The 24,106-nt window shown below is 49.9% G+C and overlaps 1 protein-coding gene across 4 annotated transcripts in view; it reads right to left on the minus strand.

Annotated features, from left to right (window-relative positions):
- Window positions 1–24,106, minus strand: part of SLCO3A1 (solute carrier organic anion transporter family member 3A1) — a 319,399-nt gene that overhangs the window by 235,850 nt on the left and 59,443 nt on the right. For all 4 annotated transcript variants that reach the window (XM_086711482.1, XM_086711484.1, XM_086711481.1 and 1 more), the window contains exon 2: window positions 11,490–11,955. In XM_086711482.1, coding sequence (XP_086567608.1) covers window positions 11,490–11,955 — 466 coding nt within the window. The remainder of the gene's footprint in view (window positions 1–11,489; window positions 11,956–24,106) is intronic.

Raw genomic sequence — 24,106 nt, forward strand, 5'->3', positions numbered from 1 at the left:
TTTGACTTCGGGAGTTCAGATTCCATTATGAACCAGTGCATTTTTAAAATGTTTTTGCTTTCAACGCAAAAAAAAAAAAAAAAAAAAAAAAAAAAAAAAAAAAAAAAAAAAAGCTGATTTTCCTATCTGTGCATCCGTGCAAAACCAACACAGAAAATTTGCTGAATATTACCCAAAACACCCACAGTTAGGCCGAAAGAAGGGATGGAAAATTTTAGCCCCAAAGGAATTTTTTTTTTTGGACCCTGGAAGCACTGGCACAGGAGGAGGAGGGCTTGGAGGGCGTCTCCCGAGTGGCTGGGAACACATTCTGACTTTTCACCCACAGTTGCCTGACTGATGCGAAGATGCCTCCTGTCGGAGGTACAGGGGCTCCCCAGGGAGCGGATCAAGTTGACAGCTGAGCAGTCCACAGCATTCCATCTGTCACTCCGCACAGCCCATCACCTCGACTATCTTGGTTTATCTTACCCCAAGTCGCCCAACCTCACGGTCTGCCCGTCGTAAGGACTTTATGGGAATCTAACCTTTTTTGGATCCTGAACCTCTTCGAGAAGCCAGCGAAAGCTTCCCCACAAGAGCACGCATGCACCTCCAAATAATTTTAGAAGGTCCTGGATCCCTCCCCTCAAGCACATCCGAGAAACTTCAGTTTGAAGCAGCCCCATCACGTAGCCCCCAATTTCTCTTCACACTCGTAAGGCAAACTCCTGAGCCCCAGCTCTAATGTCTACACCTAACTTGTTTATGAGCGCCCATCAGTCACCTAACGCGTTGGTGCGTTCGGAGGTTTGTCTGCACAAGGGCAAAAATAAGCACGTGCACATGCACACATCTTGGCAGGAATGAAATAGCAAAGCCAAGTCCCAAATGGCGCGCACTCATTTAGCCTCCTGGCCCTTGACGATACAAAGCCAGTGCTGGGAGTGAAGGCAGGGCCAGCGATCACACTCGCGTCAAGGAGCCAGGATTGGTCAGCCTTCTTCCATTCGATAAGCAGCAGCACCGAATAATAAGCCCACATGCTGGACACTCTCCCACCTCCGTAAGCGATTTGCTATTAAACACTTACTGCTCCCCAACAAAGCCTGCCTGCCAACAGGTTATTTTTAAACACTTTGTTTGTTTGGAGTGGTCAGGGAGAAAGCGGGGAGTGGGGGGGGCATTCCTTTTGGTTTCTAGGTCTCTTTCCTGAAACTTAAAGGCTAGGAAGTAATGAAATGAAAACCTGAGGCAGAACTTCCAACCTAACCCTTTTCATTGACTGCATGGGGTTAGGTGTCGTTCAGGTCTTTAGGGCATCGTAGAAGAGCTAGCTCTCTGATCAGAGCACAGCTGTCCTACGTGGGTTTCCTTGCACAGAAACCCTATCCCCATCAGAAGGTGCGGGGTCACACCTCAAGAGGAAAGCAATCCAGTCCAACTCTCGCCGTGACATGACTGGGCAGTCAAGCCCGTGAACTGCAAATATTGTACAGGATCATTTCTGTGCTAAAGGAACTGGGATTCCAAGGGCTAGAGGCTCACTTCCAGCAGAGCTGGATCCAGGCAGTCGTCTTGCCTTCTCTCCCCCTGATGTACCTTCCTTTGCGAGGTCTTCACTCCTAGGTCAACTTCCCTGCATGTGGCAGCAATGACAGACATTGGAATCTCTGGACATAAAGTTTTTACAGCTAGCAGTCCTAGAAAAGAAAGTGGCCTCTGTCTCTCTCGCTCTCTCTCTCTCACTCTGAGTCCATTTGTCAAACCTCATGGTAGGCTTTGATTATCACAATCCTTGGGCCAATCCTTGTACATGGGAGCCCTTCTCTATGTCATGGCCAGCCACGCCCGGACCACATTATCATGTCTGCAGTCCTCGTTGGGGGAAAGGCAACACTCGGTCACGAAAACAAGGTGCTAGACAGGCGAAAAGCCAACGTCCACAACAAAGACTCTTCCATGAGGCTTAACACAAGAATCCCCTAGCAATGAAGAACTCACTTTGCCCTGAAGAGGAAGGCCATTAACCTCTAACGCCCGTGTTAACAACAGCAAATCACAACCCTCTACAGAAACCAAACCCTTCCCACAGCTGCTCTCACTGAATGCCTCTTGCAGGTGAAAGGAAAAAAAGGAGATAAAGCGGAGATTATTCTATGTCGGAAAGAAGTAGTCTGCAAATAAACTAAAGAAAAGGAATATGCAGGTTATTCAGGAAAATAGCTCAGAACCTTTTATATTTAAAAACAATGCCTGTGTTACAGTTGAAAGGAAAAATAAAATCAATCTTCTTTCACGAGGCAGGTGCAGTAAGAGGTTGATGGTATAGAAACAATGTGCCTTTGCGGTTCTGAAGGAAGGAACCCGCCCCGACCCGACCCTGCCCCATGCACCTGCACCTTCACCTTCCCCACGAGTCTTCTCTAGGTCTGTCTGGGCCTCTCTGGTCTTACATCGGGTCATCAAACACTTGAATGCTATGCTCTAAAATCTCTCAGCAAAGATGTTCCCGCACACACAGGAAACATCCACAGGCCCCAACTAGCCCCAAATGGTATTGGTTTCTACTCCCTTCAGGAAACTCTTGGGGAACAGATTTCTTCATCCAGACATTCTTAGCTTGGAAAACTGGTTGAATTTCTTTTCCATTCTAGGATTCCCATGCTCATGAGGCAAAAGGCAAAGCCTCAGCTGGAATAGCATCCTGAGAGGCTCAGCAACAGCTCTGACTCCTTCCTCTCTTCCAAACTGTGTCCTGTGTTTGTGCAAGAGTCCCCACCCCCATCCCCAACCCAACGCCCAGATCACCTGCGATCACAGTAGATAACACTATTTATTCTGGCTGTGGCATCCATGATGTGCAACTTCTTCCCTTACCACCTAGCTTCCTTTCTTGTTTTATTTGCTATCCAAAAGACAAATGCAATTTGAGATGGATGATGTAGAGCCAAGGGTCCAAAATGGCAAGCCACCAACGTACTCGAGCTGGCTTCTGTGTTGGTGACCCGCGGGAGGATTTGGAGAGGATGTCAACGAGTTGGCAATTCAGTCCACTTGCAAACTATGGATTTCCGATCACTCTTAAAAATCCGAAGATTTGGCAAGACTGACTCTGTATTCGGATGAAGAAAGAACCCGCAGTTCCTCAGCCTCCATCTATGGTCTGCTTTTCTCATTTGCTGGCTGAGCCCTTATAGCACTTAAGATTTCTACCCTGGGCAGAAGATGTGGCCTGGGGCTGACAACAAGGGCACCCACACTCCTGGCCAGCCCAAAGCATCTTTTCATGGCACACTTGTGTCTCACTTACTTATCTTCTGGAAAAAGTCACAGCCAGGCCAAAGGGCTGCCTTCCAATTCACATGGGATCACGGCACTAACCCAAGCTTTTAAGTCTTCGGCAAATGTGGACGGATGTGGCTCAAACCACAAAGATGTTCATCGTTCAAATGACCAACGAGCACATTCCAGCATTTCCAGATTATCAAAATACCCTATAGTTATCTTTGTGATAATTAACACAATTTCACATATAATTGATATATTACGAACTTTACAACAGGTCCATTGAAAGTAGGTTTACATGTATAGTAAGTAGGGTCTTAGAAGACAAAAGAAAAAGGCTGGAAGGAAATATACCTAAATATCGACAATAACTTTCTATAGGTACCCAGATTAGATACTATAGTTTCTTATTATATTTGGGGTTTTCTCAATTTTACTAAAGTGAGACTATATTCTTTTGAAAAACTGAGCCAATATCAAGAAGCAAATTAGGAAGTAATGTGTCAAAACCCAGAAAGCCAACCAATACATCATGTTGTGGTAATGGGCATACTCTAGGGTGCCTCTGACTTCGGATGAACCAGATCGCCTGCTGCCTGGGGCCATGCTAGCACTTTAGGTACTTTGAGATGAGCCACAGGAAGGGGTCTGCAGGCAAAGAAGAGCCCTGCTGATTTAATGCAGGACTGAAGAGGTTGCTATTCTTAGATCTACTAGGTGGATTATGTCCCAAGCTGAAAATCAGGATCCAACTGCTCTTGTCAAAGACCTGCCTGTGTGTTTCAGTAAGTCAGTCACTTATCTCACGCCTCACTTTCCACATCTGGAAATAGAGATGATAGGACCACAAAAAAAGAACAGGACAACATTTATTGATCTCCACCACGGACAGGGTACCTGATGCAAAGGATAGCAAGGCAGATCCCTGCAAGGTAGACCCCGGCCTCTTTTTACTGCTAAGGAAACAGGCTGAGGTTAACCAGAAAGGTGTCCAAAATCCTGGTGGCAGGTCTGAAGGGGAGCTGGGGTTTGAATCTCAAAACTGTCAGACTCCAGAGCCCACGCTGAGAGTCTCGTCCAAGGTCACCCAGGCAGAGAGCACAGAAGCGATTCCGTGAGCCACAGGGCATGAATTATGAGCAGCTGAAAATGAACAAGAAGCACCTAGCAGCCCAGGCAATATGGAAGCACCAGATAAGAGCCCCTTGCATGTTTCCTAGCGCGTTGCTAAAACACACTGAAAATGGCATGTGACCAGCAGCTGGGGAGAGGGGGTGGAACACAGCCAAAGCAAATTGACCAGTGTTGCAGTGCCATTTATTTTAGAAAAAGAAATTAATGAGGGAGACTTCAATATCAATGAAGTTGCAAGAATATAATGAGTTATGCTTGCTCCCACGAGGGAAAGCTTTTTAATTATTTTTTTCAGATGAACTGCAGTCACAGTGTATTTGATCCATACCCGACCCACACTCTTTGGAGAGTTGAAACACGTTTTACCCAATGTCAAGTTAAAATAAAAACTCATCAGAAGCAAAATAACTCTGGGCTCCCAGGGCTCCGACGAGAAGTTTGGTTCTCTCTGGCTGCCGGCTGGTATCATAGTGACCTTTGTACTGAACAAACACTTGGCAGATGAAATCTGAGAATAATTCGCTCTGCATCAACTGGAACACAGTGGGCTCCACTGGGTCTCAATACAAGCGATCAAAAAACGTGACACATTTGTGTCTAATACATGTGCCACACAACTCAGAGCAATTGCTCTGTGGATTCGGGCAGCCTGCAAGGGCTCCATTCTTCCTGGGAATTCAGAAGGCTCTCATGGGGTTCTTCTGGAAGAATCCCTCTCCTCTGGCCAGCCTCCATTCCACCTAAAGACTTCTCTCTGTCTCGGTGTTCTCCCCACGCACACGCATGTGTGTATCAGTGTTGCATGTGTGCCTGCCTACCAAACACACTCCCACAACTCAAACTGATCTGGTTTCACCTTGATCCTGTTCTGTTGAAAACACGATGCACTTGTATTAAAACTGCCCAGAACTAGGGGCCCCTGGGTGGCTCAGTCGGTTAAGCGGCCGACTTCGGCTCAGGTCACGATCTTACGGTCCGTGAGTTCGAGCCCCGAATCGGGCTCTGGGCTGATGGCTCAGAGCCTGGAGCCTGATTCTGATTCTGTGTCTCCCTCTCTCTCTGACCCTCCCCCGTTCATGCTCTGTCTCTCTCTGCCTCAAAAATAAATAAAATGTAAAAAAAAAAAAAAAACTGCCCAGAACTATACACACACAAACGAGTATACATCAAAACTGGCAAAATCTGGGGTGCCTGGGTGGCTCAGTCGGTTGAGCGTCCAACTTCGGCTCAGGTCATGATCTCACGGTCCGTGAGTTCGAGCCCGCATCAGGCTCTGTGCTGACAGCTCAGAGCCTGGAGCCTGTTTCGGATTCTGTGTCTCCCTCTCTCTCTGACCCTCCCCCGTTCATGCTCTGTCTCTGTCTCAAAAATAAATGAATGTGAAAACTGGCAAAATCTGAATCAGCTCCACAGACGGTACCATGTTAATTTCCTGGTTTTGATATTGCATTTCAGTCATGGGCCGTGTTACATTGGGGGAAACTGGATGAACAGTATGGGGGACTTCCCGGTACTTTGCAACAACCTGTGATTCTAGAATGATCTCAAAATAAAAAGTTGTTTTGTTTTGTTTTAAGCTACATCTTCAAATAATTTCTTGAGCGCAAACATACACACACACACACACACACACACACACACACACACACACACACAAAACAATGCAGTTCCTTATAGAAAAGTTTGGGCAAAAGACCCAAGGGTCTTGGTTTAGTTTGGCACTGATCCCCTCAGTACCGGTTATGGGATGAATCACACACCCCTCCCCGCCCTGGACAAATTCATGTTGGGCGCTAACCTCCAGTACTGCAGTACATGACTGCATTTGGAGATAGAGCCTTAAAGAGGTAATAAGGTTAAATGAAGTCATACAGGGGGTCCCTAATCCCACCTGACTGCTGTCCTTTCAAGAAGGGGAAATCAGGCCACAAAGAGCCCCCAGGGGTATGAGCACACAGAGGAAAGACCCTGTGAAGGGAGGAAAAGGAGGAACAGGAGCCATCTGCAAGCCAAGAGAAAGGCCTCAGAGGAAAACAGCTCTCAGGATACCTTGATCTTGGACTTCCCGCTTCCAGAACGGTGAGAAAATAAATTTCTGTGGCTTAAGCCGTCCAGTCTGTGGTGTTAGGTTAGGACAGCCTTAGCAAACTAACACAGGACCCACATCCTGCACACCTCATTCATCTGGTTTCGTCCCCTGGGAATGAGCCCCCACAGCATCCATCTTCAACAGGGAAACGGCGGCTCAAGTGTGGAAGGAAAACCAAGTCAAGTAAGGAACAAAGGTCCCGGCACAGAAGAGCTAAATAGCAGGTTAACTCCTTCCCTACCCGGCGAGGCTGGTGCTCAGCTACCTGAATTATCAACACATGGAAGAGAAGGGCACCTGGGGGGCTCAGTCAGTGGAGCATCCGACTTTGGCCCAGGTCATAATCTCACAGTTTCTGAGTTCGAGCCCCGCATCGGGCTTGGGGCTGTCAGTGTAGAGCCCCCTTCTGATCCTGTCTCCCCCTCTCTGTGCCCCTCCCCCACTCGCACTCTCAAAAATGAATAAAACATTCACACACACACACACACACACACACACACACACACTTGCGCGTGCGCAAAGAAAGACAACAAGTCTTCCGGGGGAGCCCCCGGGGCACAGCCAGTGGCAGCTTGTGGGCAGCTGTAAGGAGACAGATTTCTAACCCAATGAAAGTACAATTACCTAATGGCTATCGTGGTTCAAAAAGGGAATCATCAGCGATGTGAGGGGAGGGCCCATACATCTCTGGAGAGAGGGAAGCAGAAGGTGGAATACGCAGCCGCCCCTGTCTGGGCAGCACCAGCTCTAGTCTGAAGCCACCTCTACTCAAAGCAGTGAATGCTCCACAACCCTGTCCTGGACTGTGAGCCGGGACCACCCTCCCCTCTGCCTCCTATTCCCACACTTTGGGCCGGGGCACCCACTCTCCCTTCCGATCGCACCTCTCCCCTCGGCTTTGAGGCACGTTGCTCTCTTCCCTCCTGGCTGGCTCCCAAGATTTTTACCTCCTGAAGGCCTCATGCTATCTTGTGGCAGGCCCGGACTTGTACCTGACCCCCTGGACCAGCCACCAGCCCTCTCCCCCCGCCAACCCCAGCCTTGTGACACATCCCAGACGTACATGGAAAAACCCCCACCCTCAGACCACAAGTCCAGCTAAGTTATCTTAGACAAGTCATTTAACTGCTCAGAATCACAGGGTACCATCTGCCTTGTTGACAACAGCAAACACTTAAAAACAAACAAACAACAAAGAAAAAAAAAACTATGTCCAACAATAGAGGGCATTAAATATTACAGTACCGATCCACAAGAGAATGTTACGCATGCAGTAATAACATCACAGAAGAATATTTAGTAACACGGGGAAATGTGCATCAAATATTAAGAGAAAGATGTTTATTATAAACACATTTTTGGTAGAAGAACATACCAATCCAGAAAAGACCTTCTGTAATCATAGGGCTAAGAGTAATGATTCCTTTTTAAGTTTATTTATTTATTTTGGGGAAGAGAGGGTGTGTGCAAGCAAGGGAGGGAGGGGCAGAGAGAGAGAATCCCAAGCAGGCTCCCCACTGTTAGCACGGAGCCCGACTCAGGGCTCGAACCCACAAACCATGAGATCATGACCTGAGCCGAGATCAAGAGTCGGATGCTCAACCAACTGAGCCACCCAAGCGTCCCAAGAGTAAGGATTCTTTATTCTTTCTCCATACTTCCAAAGTTGTCAACGGTGAACATGTGATACGTTGTAACTAGGAATAAAGTTATTTAAAACATCTCTACCACTCAGGTCACCTTTTTCTTCCTCAAAGAGGACAAGGTTGCAACCAATTGCCATAGCAACCTAATGAAAGGACATGGTGAGTCCATTACATTATCCTACTTATTCCTGCCTACAGAATGTCTTGCCAGGCTTTGAACTTGAAAAAAAAAAAAAAAAAAAACAGAACAGCTAAGAAAACTGGGCTAATGGAGGGTCACTGAGGAGACTCCTGAAAGGTCTATTCTTGGACCCTCATCAGGCCCCACGTCGAATGGTTTCCACTGCCCCCCTGGCCCTTCCGTCCATCTAGGAAGAAAGACTGCCATGTGCCACCCACAGGTCATTGTCTAGCTGCGCCGTGAGCTTGGCTTCCACACTGTGCATTAGTGAAAAGCCTGCCAGCAGAGTCGTGTTCCCATTCAGCGGGTTTTGTCCCCTGGTAATGAGCTCCATTGGCTCCCTTTCCCCATGCTGGAAAGGGGCAGCCACAGACTGGTGACAGCCAGAGAAGCCCCTTGTGAATGGCCCTTCGAGGAATCCAGAAGCTTGGCAGTGGCTCAGCCACAGGAGTCCAGAGCAAATAATCATTCCAGGGGACTGTATCGGCTTGACTCAAGATGGAACGAATGCTCCCATCTCCCCTGCATGAAGAGGCTCTGGGTGTAGCCGTAGATAATGTTCATGGCACCAACTGGCGACGTGCAACCCAGAGGCAGGCCTGGCCACCAACGGCCTGTGGCTGAGACTACATGGTCATCATCCCCTTCCCCGCTGACACCCACAGGAAAGAATCAGCTATGAATAAGTCTGTATTTTACACATGGAAGTCTTCATAATCTTCATAATGGAGTTTCCATCTCCAGCCCACACTCACATTATTAGGCATATGACCAGATGGCGGGCTGTGAGCCTCTCTCTCTCAACCAGCTTTGCAGGAGCTGGAACCAGGGGACACACGTGCTATTCAACAACAATGAGTGTGCATCCACACGCACGCTCCCAGTGCCCTCAGACTCCCCTCCTCTCTACAGGCAGTATGTAAGGCCATAATTCATCAGTCCCTTTCAGCAGGTTCCCCAACATACTTCCTCAAGCTTTAAGTGGCTTCAGGAACTAGCTCCCCATTAGAGGAGATAAATGCTAAAATATCCTCACGGTCACAAACACTTTCTTATGTCCTGTACAACCCATGAATGAACGAGTTACTCTTCATATACTGTGGTCTTCCTAAACTGTTCCTGGAACAACCCAAAGCTTGCATGGGATAAGGCAGCCATCTATTGAGGCCAAACTCTGCAGAAGGCTGACTCTTTCCTGGTCCCTGGAAACACAGACCCATAAAACCAGTCCAGAGACAGAGAGCCCATCTCAATGGCCACATGTTTTGGAATTTTCCGGATGGACCAGTGCCACCAAGATGTCCATGCACCCAATGGACACTTCCAACTCTAGCTATCACAGAAAGAAAATGGTACCCAAATAGAAATTTGCCCGAAACATTCTTCCTAACAAAGACTCGTGGCAAATCCCACGACGTGGCCTCAGAACTGGAGACGGCCCTTTGTCTCGAATGGTCAGCCCCACCGCCCGCCTCCACCGCCCACACACAAAACCAAAGCACTTCCTCATCCTACTGCTCTGTGCACCAAACCAGGCCCCGGCCAGTGCAGGAAAAGACCCCAACCTAACTCAGCAGGGAGACTTACAAAAGAGGGTTCTAGACCTCTAGGAGGAAGGACTCCGGAGAAATTTTTCTGCTTGGTTCTGTCATCAGAGACAAGAACTCCGCTTTTCATTCCCCCATTTCCTCTTCTGAGCTTTATCTACTTACTGTTAACTGCTACCAGAAAACATCTCTCCCAGGGTCTTAGGATGCCATCAGTCAAGCCCTAGACCAAGTGTCTGGCTGGACCTCAGGAGGCTATTTGGCTACATGCCGTGACCCACGTTCTAGTCTGCGACACACTCCTTTGGGATCGCTGTCGCTCAAGCTTCCGAAGTAACAAAATGTAAATGACATCCCCAGTACCCACCCTAACCATAGGGGGAGAGGGTCTGGCCATCGTGGGTTGGGAAGTCCCCTCTCCCACGTCGTGTTCCACAGAGAAGTCATGACCAGGCTCCAGCCCTAGATGGACAGGCACACGCTTTCCATCCACCTTTCTTACCCTGAGCCCGTTCACAGAGAACCGTGAACATTTGCAGCACAGGTTTTCAACAAAAGCATTTACTCTGCAGCTGGGACAGAAAGTCACAGAGGAAACCCGGCATGGAGCTGCGTAACTGCTCCAAACCCTCCTAGCTCATCAACAGTGGAAGCTGCCCGGGTAGAGAGCTTTCCATCAAATTCTGCTCCATTCTAGCTTAACCTAAACCTTTGTGTGATCATTAACTTAATACTTCAAAGCACAGTGCTTCAGGAGAGAAAAAGTTTCCACGGGTAGAAGGAATTCTGCCAAAGCTGAGCGCTCAGGGAGTGGGGACAAGTCTTAGTAATCCACACTTAGTAAACAAGGGATAGAGATGCTCGCCGGGCCCTCACAATACAAATGACCTTGCCACGGTGCCCAAGAGCAGCGAGGACCCCATTTGTTGCAAGAACAGCTCACACGTGGAGGTTCCTTAACCCCGTAACCTGTGAGGGGCTTCCAATGTGCCAGTACAAAGTAACAGAAGCTATCACGGTGTGAAATTTAAAACGCACACATACCTTCTTTTTTCCCTAAATCTCCAGTTCCTGGCACACCCCCCATGCAGAAAGTTACCACAAGTCACCAACTCTGAAGGATACCAAATGCTGGGGGGGGGGGGGGGGGGGGGGGCGGGGTGTAATCGTCTCTTTGAACTTCAACAGGACAATGACCAGAAGATCAGTTTGATTATTAAACACTGGGGCTTCCAAGGTGTAGACCCCAACAGACCTCGGTGGCTAATGCCAGATGGCTCAAAGTCCCCATACCCATGGCAGATTAATACGTGTTAACCCTTCCTGACCACGTCTTCCCACTTGGAGCTTCTTCATGCGGGAGCAAAGCAGGACCTCCAAATCTGCCGCACACGGAAATCACCTGGGGAGTCCCAGTGGCACGGCAGACCAACTACACCGGATTTTCTGGGGGTGCAACTCAGGCATCCCCATTTTTCAACCCCACCCCCTGCAGATGTGCAGCCACGTCGGAGAACCGTTAAGAAGCTCGGGGGGCCCACCTTGCCTTCCTCTGTTAAGGCGCCCCTGCTACTAACAGAGCATGGACCACAGGGGAGCAAACCCGGCACCACCACAGCTCCTACCTATGTAGAGCGAGGAGTCCTTCCTCCGCACGTGGTCGTCGATGTAGGAGACGCCCAGGGGCTGCACAGGGGTAGCACCGATGCCCAGGAGCACCTGGGCCCCAATGAGCAGCAAGTACATCATGTTGGTGGCTGTCCGGCTGCGGCAGATGAGGTCCGGGTCGGGGCCCTGGTCGCCTCCCGAGCCGTTGGCGGCGCAGACGTCGCGGCCCTCAGCGCCCCAGCGGATCTCGCCCGCCTCGTACTTGTACTGGTGGGTCAGGAACTCGGGCAGCGCCGACAGCAATGCTCCCAGGGCCATGACGATGCCGCCGCAGCCGATGAGGCGGGGCCGGTGCCCGCGCGCCCCGAAGTAGCTCACGAAGAGGATGAGCGCCAGGTTCCCAATCTCGAAGCTGCTGGCGATCACGCCCACGTCGGCGCTCTGCAGGTTGAACCTCCGCTCCAGGGTGGTCAGGACGCTCACCTGCGGGGTGCAAAACGAAATCTCAAGGCCAATACTGACGGACGCCACCCAAGCGGAAGCCCCCTCCGGCCTCGGAGTGCACCTGCCGGGCCGGCCCTGGCCGCTGAGCGGTTTCCACAGGATGCAAAAGTGACTTAAGCGACTTAACCCCGAAGAGTCCTAAAAATGTTTACTTAGTATGATAGCCCCAAGTCAACAGCTAAAAGAATTAACTTTCCCAGCTTCCCCAATGGCAAAGGAAGGTGTCTTTCTTGGCACCTGTTCCATTCCTCAAAGGTTCTGCCTGTATTTGGGAATCACAACTTCCCCTTCCTGACCCCCACCACCATGTAGCAGGGCTCATGAGTCCCGGAAAAGCCCTGAAGTACGTCATTACACGCTCCCAAATATACGCTATTTAGAAAGTCCATGCTGGGAGGGCACAGAGACCAGGGGCTTTTTACTAGGTTAGCAAAGCACACCGGAAGAAGATAAAATGAGCCAAAAACCTAGTTGGCAAAATGGATATGCTGGATTAGTTCATTGGGATAATCATTAGCTCGGTTTCCTTCTGGAAATTTCCAACATACATTTCCCTAAAGGCCACCAAGTAAGCACATCCCTGACTTTTCCATGCACTCACTGCAGCCCCTCCCAGGCCTCTTGGATGGAAGATTTTTAAGGCTTTCCCCACCCTTGTATTCTTGTCTGCCCTTCATTTGTTTAACAAATATTTACTAACCTCTCCTGGTGGCTTGGAAATGTCCTAGGGGAAAAAAAGAAAGAGAGAGCGAGAGAGAAGGAAGAAAGGATGCCTGGCCTCAAGATGCCACCTAGCAGAAAAGCAAACATGCACAACTAAAACACGAAGTGACTGGATCTTACATTCAGGCTGCAACCATCACATGACTGGGGGGGCAGGGAGGGCAAGGGCAGATGCATTATTTTAGGGCTTGTGAGGTGGAGAGAAAATGCAAATGGCCTCTACAGGGGGTATTATCAACAAGGGTCCCTGTCCTGGGAGGTCTCATAGCCCTAGCTGGGCAGGAAAGAACGCTCCAGGCAAAAGGAACAGTGTGAGCAAAAGTCATGTGGCACGATTTAATAACAGAATGGAAAATGGTTGGAAAGGTGGATGGATTCTAAAGGGTCACAGATGCCACCCTAAAGAAATAAGACAATCCCATGCAGTGTGGTGGGGGAAAATGCAGAGTATGGAGAGGGGAGCACCTGATTTGAATTCCAGCTCTTACACCCTTAATTTGCTCTAGGATTTCGGTCAAGGTGCTTAACCTGTCCAAGCCTGGATTACTGTGAAACCTAAAAAGTAACATCAACCTAGCAGGATGCACACAAAGATTGGAAATAATGAAAGGTCTGTTAGCGAAGAGCCATCTTTCCCTACGTAGTGGGAGCTTGTAGGCACAGCCAGGACTCTGGGTTCAGAATGCGTGGGTCCAACCCAGCTATGACCTTGGGCAGTTCACCAGATGCTTTCACTTTCCTGTCTATAAAATGGGGATAAGAGTGCTACCTCTTAGGGCTGATGCCAGAAATAAACACCCTACAGGTGTAAATGCTGGGAAGGGCGATCTATAAACCACTGTCATTTATCAAGGGACATCGGAGAACATCAAAGGTTTCTACAGTGGAAAAGATGCCAGGTGTGGCCACGGTGTGACAAATGGATGGTGGAAGAGTAAAGAAAGGAATGTCAGCAAACTTGTAATGAGAAAAGAGACAAGGAAAGGCCTGAGTCCACACAGTGGCAAGAGAAATGGGCAGAACTTGAGAAACTCATCTTTGGAGACGCTGGGCTGTGTGTTGCTAAGAAATGGGAAGGAGAGTCGTGTGGATTTAGCCTTCCTCCAAACATAAATATGTGCACCGTTGTCCACGCATCCACAGCCTCTGACCAGGTGCATGCTATACCTAGAAGGATTAGCATGCCTTTATTTGCCTTACGAAAAAGAACAGAAGAGCCAAGTGATGGATTCCTCCTTCCCTCCTTTTCAACCCCACATGTTGAAACAGCCTCCTTTAGAGACTCTTAAAAACTGAGAACTGAAGGCTGAAGGTGGGTGGGTGATGGGTATTGAGGAGGGCACCTTTTGGGATGAGCAATGGGTGTTGTATGGAAACCAATTTGACAATAAATTTCATATTAAAAAAAAAGAAAAGAAAGAAACAGCCTCCTTTAACCCAGTGGTTCTCAATGCCGCTTTTAGACCGGAAGCGCTTTTAGACTTGTCCCTCCCCACGTTTCTGACTCAGCTGGTCTCGGGGACAGCCTGGGCCCCAGGATTTTGTTACAGTCCCCAGATGGCTTTGGTCCAGGGTGCACAGCACTAACGCAATGGCACCCGCCACTGTGGTCTTTCCTCCAGCACTGGCCCTGGGGGCGAGCCCTGCAGAGCCACGTTCTAACACGGGTACTGTGACAGGACAGCTGGGTACCCGCTCTGTTGCCCACATTGCAATTCGGATTCCCGTTTCCACCGCACTTTATAGGCAAGTCAAAGCCAGCTCGCGACTCCGACAGCCCTAACTACACGGCTAGATTATTTTCCCAACACCAAGTGTTTGCAACGGTCGAGAAAAGAAATTTATTAGCAAGTCTGGTCTCCTTAAACTGACTTTCAAATACTGCCAAAGAAGTTCTTTCCGGAAGCTCTGGGTAGGAAAAACAAAGGCTTCATTTATTTACTCCTTTGCTTTGTAACACAAACACGCATGAGAGAGTACGCGCTCTAGCCACGCTTATGATAGGTAATGCCGCGTGGAGTGCAAAACACGACAGCCTACCTGCCTGGGGGGGGGGGGGAGCTTCACCCAGGCCTTCATGCTGAGTCTTGAGAGATGCCCAGAAATAGAGGAGGAACACGTGTGGGCAGGGTCCTGTGGGCACACTGGAGTCATCTCAAGCAGCCTGGTGGGGTCTGGAGCCTGGTGACCTCCACCACGGGCGGAGAGGACAGCAGAAGCAGGAGGGTGGACAGGTGGGAAGGTTGCAGCGGAAGCTGTTTTTCATTCCTGCCATGAGGCTTAATGACATACATATTAGGCGGCGGATCTCAAATGTGACAACGGCTCTGTTCCGCCAGGTGCACCCCGTCATAAAGTATCACACAGGTGCGGACATTTCTGATGACAGATAAGGATGGTGAGGATAGAGACAGCTGTGGGCCAAACGAAAAATAATCAGCTCTTCTACAAAGAGCGGACGTCTGTGCCTGCAGCCCCTGTCCTGCTTCGAACCTGCTCTTTGCAGAGCAGCCCATGGGGGTGACAGGTCTTTGCCTCCTTGTCCTGTGGCCCCTCACTAGCCTCGGCCATGCAAACATTCTGAAAAGGTGCTTTGTGGGTTAGATCAGAGGCAAATGTTTTCACTCACTTAAAACACGATTTTGAGAAGATGGACTAATTAAGTATGCATAAGGCCATAAAACCCACTTGTGGCTTTTATGTGGCAGCGAACAACCCAGCAAGGAGAAAGATGCATGCTAAAGGGAACAACTGTCTTTACTTAATGGGTAACAGGACTGATGGAAAGCGTCTTGAATCTCTGGGAGCACGTGTTCGAAATACAACTTCCCAAACCCTGAGAGGAGACCCAGAGAGGAGCTTGAGATTTTCTAAGACTTGGCGGGCTGGTGGGGGCGGGGGGGGGGGGGGTCTCAGATGCCCAGCTGGGGCAGAAAACGACCAAGATTCCAGGTGTCCTCACCATCAATCCCGAGCTGCGCTGCTCAAACCTCAGAGGCAGTAAAATCCCCCGGAAGGGTATCACTCACTGCCTGATTCCAACCTCCGAGTTTCTGATGCAGTGGGTCTGGGGTGGGGCTGGGAATTTCTAGCTCTCAGCAACTCCCAGGTGGTGTCGATGGTGCTCTGGGGACCACGCTTTGAGAACCACTGCTCTATCCTCAACAAACCTACCCTGCTCAAGATTGAAGAGTTTCTTTTGTTAAATTAAATACAAATCACAAGCACTCTCTCATTTTCAGTTCATAGGGACATACTCACGTGGGAAACTGGGGTTGCATTTTGGGGGAGCTCACCCCTTTAGGGTACCCAAGGCACACTCAGGCCAACCGCCGCTGTCCCAAGTCCCCTCAGGCGGGAGGTACCCAGAGACCACGGCCACCTACAGATGAGCCCTCCCTCACTTTCAAAAAGTGCCGAGGGTGTCAGGAACTCAGGGAATGAGAAGCTCTTGGGATCAGCAGCCAAGGGTCAGGACGGGCCCCAGGAACCTTCCCAGAGGTCTGTCGGCTTTCTTACTCTGGCTTAGGGCGTGGCCTGAAGTAGAATCACCTGGGGGGGCTTTGGAACACCCAGTGCCTGCCCCACCCCCACCCCCAGGACTCTCCCGTAATTTGAGGGAGATGGGCCCTCAATACGGCGTGCGTATTTTCAAAGCTCCCAGTGATTCTAAGACACAGGCGGGCAGGGGTCTGTGTGTGCGCAGACACGCCGTATGGACACGGCAGAGGCGTTGCACCTGCACGGATCTTCACACCATGCAACACGCTCCTCTGGGGGCAGCATGGGAGCAGGGAAGCCTGGAGGTCCTGTCTGCCTCGGACGGCACTTGGCAGATCCTGCCGAGCCTGTCTGCACATCAGGGCAGCGGGGATAACGATGCTTGCCCGAGCGAGCATTAGGAGGCCACGCCTCAGGGCTGCCAGCACACAGTAGGTGCACATAAAAACGCTGCCCTCGTCACTCATGTGCATGCTCTGTGTGATTCCCATTCCAGAGTGCCCGCTCCGTGGCAAGATGCAAGAAACGGAACTATGAGAGACCGTCCCTACCCCGTGGGATTTTATAATCCGGGGAGAGCAGAAAGCAGCCACCAAAGAACACCACAGCCCACCATACGGGGGGACAGAGTGGCATAAGGTTCAAGAGAGTGAGAGCAGGTGTTCGGTGGCATGAGAAGGAAAATATATCTAGGATTCTGGGATGCAATAAGGATGAACGGGGGGTGGTGGTGGGGGGTCACAACATTCCAAGAGCAAAGATCAGTGGGGCGTGGGCAGTACAGTCCAGATCACCCTGGGGTAAGTCGTGGTGGGGGAGACCTTTTGGGCTCAGGGCACTGTGAGGAATAATCAGAAAGAAAACAACCTTGAAGGCCAGACGGAGGGTCTGCCCTTGATTTGGAGGTCAATGGGGAGCCAAGGGAGGTTCTTGAGCGGGAGCAACATTATCCAGGCAGTGAGGCATAGCATGGAAAGAAGAGAAATTGCCCTGGCAGTGATCTCAGCAGTACGGATGGGTAATGAGGCTTCAGCAGGGTAGTGCTGGCAGAACGTCAGAGGGTGCCCATGGGAGAGGTGCAGGAGCAGGGACACAGGGCAGAGCGGGCAGCTGAGGAGGCCTGGAGAAAGGAAGGTACAGCAAAAGGACCTCGCAGGGGGGTGCTGGAGGGGGGGGTCCTCCTCTGGCTGGAAGGAGCCCGTGAATGTGGAGAAGACCCATCTCGAAGCACTTCTGTCGGAGGGGCGTGGGATGTGAGAGCACAGCAGGCTGCCCCGAGGAACTTGGAGGAAGCCTCGCCCTTGAACTCTGGTGCCCAGCAGCAGGGTCCAGGTCAGGGACCAGGTGCAACAACAATGCAGGAGATGTCAAGCTCACGCTGAACTGTAGTCACCTAAAGGACATGTGGTCCCCTTGCAGGGATTCCTGAACAGGGATCAGCACTTTTTTTTTTTTTTTTAATGTTTGTTTATTTGTGAGGGGCGGGAGGCAGACGGAGAATTTGAAGAGAGAGCTGGATTCAGGGCTCAAACTCATGAACCACGAGATCATGACCTGGGCCGAAGTCGGATGCTTGACCGACTGAGCCACCCAGGCGCCCAGCACACTTTTTCTGCAAAGGGCCACACAGTAAATATCTTGAGCTTCCGGGCTACACAGTTCCCATAGCAACTACTCACCCTGCCGTCTTGGCACAAAAGCAGCATCCATAGGCAATATGGAAACGATGGATGTGGCTGTGTTCCCGTAAAACTTTATTAACAAAAACAAGCAGTGGGCTGGATTTGGCCACAGGCCACAGATTCCCCCAACTCCTTGTTCTACGGTTCTCTGTCAATCCAGCTTGGGAAATCACGTTATTCCTATGTCTGCCAGTAAAAGCGCTGGCCCTTTACAACAACTTTGTGAAGCATTCCTGCTGCTGGCACAGAAAAGTCAATCTAGGCAAGTCTTTAATGCAAGCTTTTTAATTCTGTGAAAGTAATTTGCAAGGCAGCTTCAATTTCTTGTCTGATGCGCCAAGGGCACGCCTTCCTGCAGTAAGGGAGGGGGTGGTGCGGAAGGGGCTCAACCACTTAGGTCCAGACAACACTGTCCTGTGCTGAAGCCGTAGCAGGAATCCCATCAGGTGAATGAGGCACCCTGGGTGGTTTTGTTTTTCATCTGAACAGCAGCTGCTTGGAGCACGTAATTTAGGGCACCAGGGAAATGCTACACGCAAGGCATTCACTTGTGAATTCCAGGATGGGAGGTTTGCAGAACCAGGGGACAGAAGACAAGGCCTCTGGTAATTGACCCGGGGGGGGGGGGGGGTGCCGGGAAACAGGCTGCTTGCCTGCTCCACAGGTCAGCCAGGCAAGAGAGACATTAAGACAATATTGTTTTCTTTCTGGTGGATGCTTTAGCCCGTATTATGACCACATAATAAATGGCTGTCATCCTCCAACCATTTTTCGCAAAAAGCAGAGTAAGAATTATGCAGAGAATCTCTGATTTAGACATAGCTCTGGCCTTCGGTTGACACCAAAGCCATCAGTATGTGTGAGGGGGCAGGAGGAAAACACAACAGATTCAGGGAGCCAAATGGCCGTAGGCAAAGCATTTAATTTAATACACCTGCAACTCCTTCCCCCCCCCCCCCCCCCCCCCCCCCCGTCTGTGATGTGGAGAAGGCAATGCTGCCCTCACAGCTTGCCACAAGGTTCAAATGTGGGGAGTGTTTTGTCAGGTGCCTGGTGTTGCGAATATGCAACATGGCCCTCCCCTTCCTCAGCAACATCCTGAGAGCCCAGAGACTCTCTCTTTATGTAGAGCAACGATGTTTCCTCTGGTCACCCCAAGTGAGGGTCGTCACCTGGCTTTCCTTAGGCCTCACTGGTCTCTGCTCTAAGCCTCTGTCTCTGCCATTCCCTGCACCCTTCTCTATTCATGATCTGCATCTTTCCCAGACTGTTTTTCCTTCTACATCCCATTAGTTTCTCTCCTCTCTCTCTCTCCTGCTAACTCTCTTCCCTAAATAGCCCTAAAGTACAAGGAAAACACACTTTTTATTGCTCCTTATATTTAGCAAAATCTTATGTTCAATTAATTCTATGAGAATGGATAACATTTTATGATTCCCCTAAAACAGCATCTCTAAATCTAATGGCTTCCTGCTTCTAAATCTCATCGTCGATTCTTCTCTATGGCTCTGTGGTCCATCATGGAGAAAACAAAGATTCTCCATCCCTGGGCAATAGAATGTTCTTCCACTCTGTTACTGAGCTTTAAAGTCATTACCAGAAATGTTCGCATCAGGCTATTATTAATAATTTGTGTTTAGCACCTTTTATACAAATAACTTCAGTCATGCTTTCAATTCACAATGGATGTGATGCCAGGTTTCCTCTGTGAGAGAAACTTCAAGAACAATAAGAGTTAAATGATTTCCTCAGCGTTCAACAAAATTGTTTAGAGGACCAGACACAGTATTTTTTTTAATGTGTACTTATTTTTGAGAGTGAGAGAGAGAGAGAGTGGAGAGGGGCAGAGAGAGAGGAAGACACAGAATCCTAATCAGGCTCCAGGCTCCAAGCTGTCAGCACAGAGCTCAACACAGGGCTCGAACCCACGAAATGCAAGATCATGACCTGAGCCAAAGTCGGACACTTAACCCACTGAGCCACCCAGGCACCCCAGGATCAGACACAGTGCCTTAAGAAAGAAATTTCTAACACACTAACAACTCACGCATACCAACACTCTCCCCTCAGGCAGAATTGTGTTCACTGAATTAAACTTCTCTACATGCCCGAGGGTGCAGGCTTACCGTCAGCTAGGTGAAAAACCCAGCCCTGAATACCTGTGCCGCACCAGGGCCTCAACCAGCCGGCAGAATCACGGAGATGGAAGCTATGAAAACAGACAATGATCATAAAGGATGAACAAGTTCGAAGACAGTCCAAAGACACAGCGTAGTATACTATGTACAAATTGTTTCTACCAGAACAGGGTACAAAACCATTACGTATAAATTCCTCAAGAGCAAGCCACCAGACAGGTATTTAAGTTCTAATACCTACGTCCTGATTACCAAGATAATCTGCTTCCACTTAATTATAGCCTCTCCAAGAAATGAACCCCACAAATAAGCTGATAAGAAAATAATACGTTCACCAAAGCCTGCACATCCAGGTGTAAGATAAACACAGATCAGAACAAAACAACGCCTGTTTCATGTGCATCGCTAAAAAGCTTCTAGCGTAAGAAAGTCGCAACTTTGGTGTCAGAGCCGTTGAAGGAAACAGTCACACACAGTAAGAGTTCATCTTCCTCAGCCCGCTCACAGCAATCTCGGCAACTTGCTCTGATTCGCCGTCCATCCTTCTGGTGCATCTGAGGCATGAAACACCCTCGGCTTTGCCTAAGACATGCAGCGATTGGTCACGGGAACAATGGACGTCACTCCTACTAAAGTGGATGTTGAGGATGATCTAGCCCGTTGCTCACACTTTACTGGGAGGGAACAGAAGCCCGGAGGAATGAAATGACTTGCCCAGCATCGTACACCTGTACCTCACAGAGATGTTTCCTGATGCCCAGCCCAGCTCTGAGCACCGCCCCCCCCCCATATTAAAATAAAAGCAAACCTAATGCTACTGGGGTCTCACTCTATCATGAGTAAAACAGCCTACTACTTGTTGAATGCACGTTACCTTGTCCAAGGTGCTAAGTATGCGGTACCAATAAAAACCAAACGAAGTACGAAAGGTACCAAAGCTGTAACTGAACAAAGTCGTGGAGAGGTTATCACTGGGGCAGGTGGGACAACACTGCCTCTTCCTGCCAAAGCCAGAGGCGGGATCCTGCTCAGAGGAAGCATAAGGGAGGGAATGCAGCCATAAGATGCCCAGCTGACCTCCACCCAGGGAAGGAGCCTCCCTCCCTCCCACTCAGCATGGGTCCTTCTGCCTACCCACCCGCCCTTCTTGTCTCCTGGATACCTTTCTTCACCTCTCTGCCCTCTTTCCACCCTCTCCAGCTGCTCCTTCTCTACCCTATCCACAAATATGCCCAATTCTCATCCACAGGAAACAACTTAAGATCCCCTTCCTTTATCGATTCATCTATCAGTGGACGCTTAGGTGGCTTCCATATCATGGCTTTTGTAAAGAACACTGTGATAAACACAGGCGTGCATAGACCTTTTCGAGTTAGTGTTTTCCTTTTTGGGAGGTAAATGCCCAGTAGTGGTATTACTGGATCATCTGCTAATTCTATTTTTAATTTGTTCAGGAACCTCCATCCTGTTTTCCGCAGTGGCTACATCAATTTACATTCTTGTCACTGCCATTCTTCTCGCCTTCCATCAAGAGGCATAAGAGGGGGGCCTGGGTGGCTTGGCCAGCGAAGTGTCTGACTTCAGCTCAAGTCATGACCTCATGGTTCGTGGGTCTGAGCCCCACGTCAGGCTCTGCTGACAGCTCAGAGCCTGGAGCCTGCTTCGGATTCTGTGTCTCCCTCTCTCTCCCTCTCTCTCTCTCTCTGCCCCTCCCCCACTTGCATTCTGTATCTCTCTCTCTCAAAAATAAACAAACATTAAAAAAAAAGAGGCATAAAGAAAGTCCACATTTGCAGGGTAGACTTCCCTGTTTTCTATGTTCAAGTCAACCCCATGAGTTTGGGCTTCCCTACTGTGCTATGGCCATGGGACGATGCCCTTGATAAAGGTCCCCACCGAGTTCCTATTTCCTAAATGTGATTGCTATTTTCCCCACCCTTCTCACGCAGAGCTTCTCTGATTTCTGACACAGGACGCGAACAGCTTGCTGTCCTCCACTTTCCCCATCCCCCGCCACCTGCTCCCCACCTCCTCCTCTTCTCTTGTTCTCTATGGCCAGAATTCTCCAAGGTCACAACCAACTGTTTATGAGTCACTATACAACCCCGCCGGGGGGATCCGTACATTCCCTAGTCTGTCTCCAGCATACCGATGGCACCCCAGCTCTCCCCGCAGCCACACTGCACCTCCATGCTCCAGACCCCTCTGGAGGATAACCGCAGCACCCAGCCTCCACGGGTCCCAACACAGAATTCTGCTCTCCACCCCTTCCAACACCCCTGCCCCGGGCTCAGCAAGCCCAGCTCTTCTGATCCCTCCCTCTACGAACATGAGTTATTTCCCTGATATCTGCTAGGTCCCAGGCCCCAGAAACCTGACAGTCAGCCCTGGCTCCCTACCCCACCTGTCCCCAGTCAATTCGCTACTTAAAACCCCGGTTGACGCCCACTGCCAGCCAGAAAAGCCCGAGCTCCTTGCCTCGGGGTAGCAGACCCCAACATCTGGCCGCATTCTGCCGCCCTGCCTCCCCACCGCAGCAATCCCTAGCTGCACCTTCCTACACTGGCCTGGATCGGTCTCAGCGCCCAGCTTTCAATTTTCACAGGGGCCAAAATACCACCCAGCTCACACCACTCACTTCAGAGATCCCTACTCGGCCACCAATCCACCTCCTCCGCGAATCCCCCCTGCCTCCACCTTCTCCCTTGCAACCACGACACTTGATTCAGACTCCCCTGCAGTCATCATTCTGGTACACCTGGCGTCCCTCAGGAAGGCTGACCGTTCCCTGGGGACAAGGACCGTCTTCCGTCTGCAGCCCACAGAGCAGCGCGTACAGCAGTGTGAGACGTATGCTTTCCTGCACAAAGGCGTCCCGCCGAGGAGGTGAGTGAGCACTGAATCCAGTCGGTACTCGGGTGTGTGCACCAGAGGACGGAGCACTGATTTCCCGTTGGCACGATGGCTCCATTCGGGTGAGTGCAGCCTGGGCTGATGAGCACACATGGAACGTTCCCGGCCCTCCCAGAGCTCCCCGGTGGCCCTTTGCTTTGCGCAAGTACCTAAATAAGCATCTCAGCCAAGCTGCTCTGTCCATTCCTGGAGGTGCCTGATGCAAGGGAACTCTGGAAATGGTGGCAATTGTGCTAATTAAGTTCTTGGAAACAAACACAAGTGGGCAGACCCGGGCTCGAACTCAATATGGTGTGTGAGCGGCACCAGGCATTTCAGGCAGTTCCTGGGGCTGGGAGGAAAAACACAGGCGCCCAAGACAAAGACTGACTAACATTTGGCCTCAACGAGACACAAAGCCATCTGTTCCTTGGGTCCCCTGCAGTCTTTCGTCCTCACGCCACAATTACTCCGAGAGCTGCCCTCATTTCTTCTGAACGTCAAGCATCACTCAGTAAAGATGATCCGAGGATCAGACGAATAGACTATGCGCAAAGTACCAGGCCATGGATATGGGGGCTAAGACAGGCAGTAAATAAGATTAGTAAAGATCAGTAAAGATGAGGGGTGCCTGGGTGGCTCAGTCGGTTAAGCATCTTGACTCTCGGTTTCAGCTCAGGTCATGCTCTCACGGTTTGTGAGTTCAAGTTCCACACCAGGATCCACCCTGACAGTGCAGAGACTGCTTAGGATTCTCCCTCTCCCTCTCTCTCTCTCTCTCTCTCTGCCTCTCCAGCTTGTCACGCACACACACATGCATGCTTTCTCTCTCTCTCAGAATAAATAAGCTTAAAAAAAAAATTAAAAAAAGAAAAGAAGAGATTAGTAAAGATGATCCGCAGGTCAGATGAGCTGACTGTGTGGAAAGTACCAGGCCAAACAGTATGGGAGCTAAGATAGTAAATAAGATAGAGTCCCTCCCTCAGTAAACTAATAATCAGAACTACCATTTTATAACATCTACAGTGTGCCAAACACAGCCTCTATCACTCTGTGTATGTGAAATCCATTTTGTTCTCATGACAACCCCATTAGGTAGGTACTATTTTTTTTTTAAGATTTTTTTAAGTCATCTCTACACCCAACATGGGGCTCAAACTCACAATCCTGAGATCAAGAGTCACGTGCTCTCCT

The sequence above is a fragment of the Puma concolor genome, chromosome B3 (assembly GCF_028749965.1).
Source record: "Puma concolor isolate L17-30 chromosome B3, mPumCon1.1.hap2, whole genome shotgun sequence".
Taxonomy (NCBI): Eukaryota; Metazoa; Chordata; class Mammalia; order Carnivora; family Felidae; genus Puma; species Puma concolor.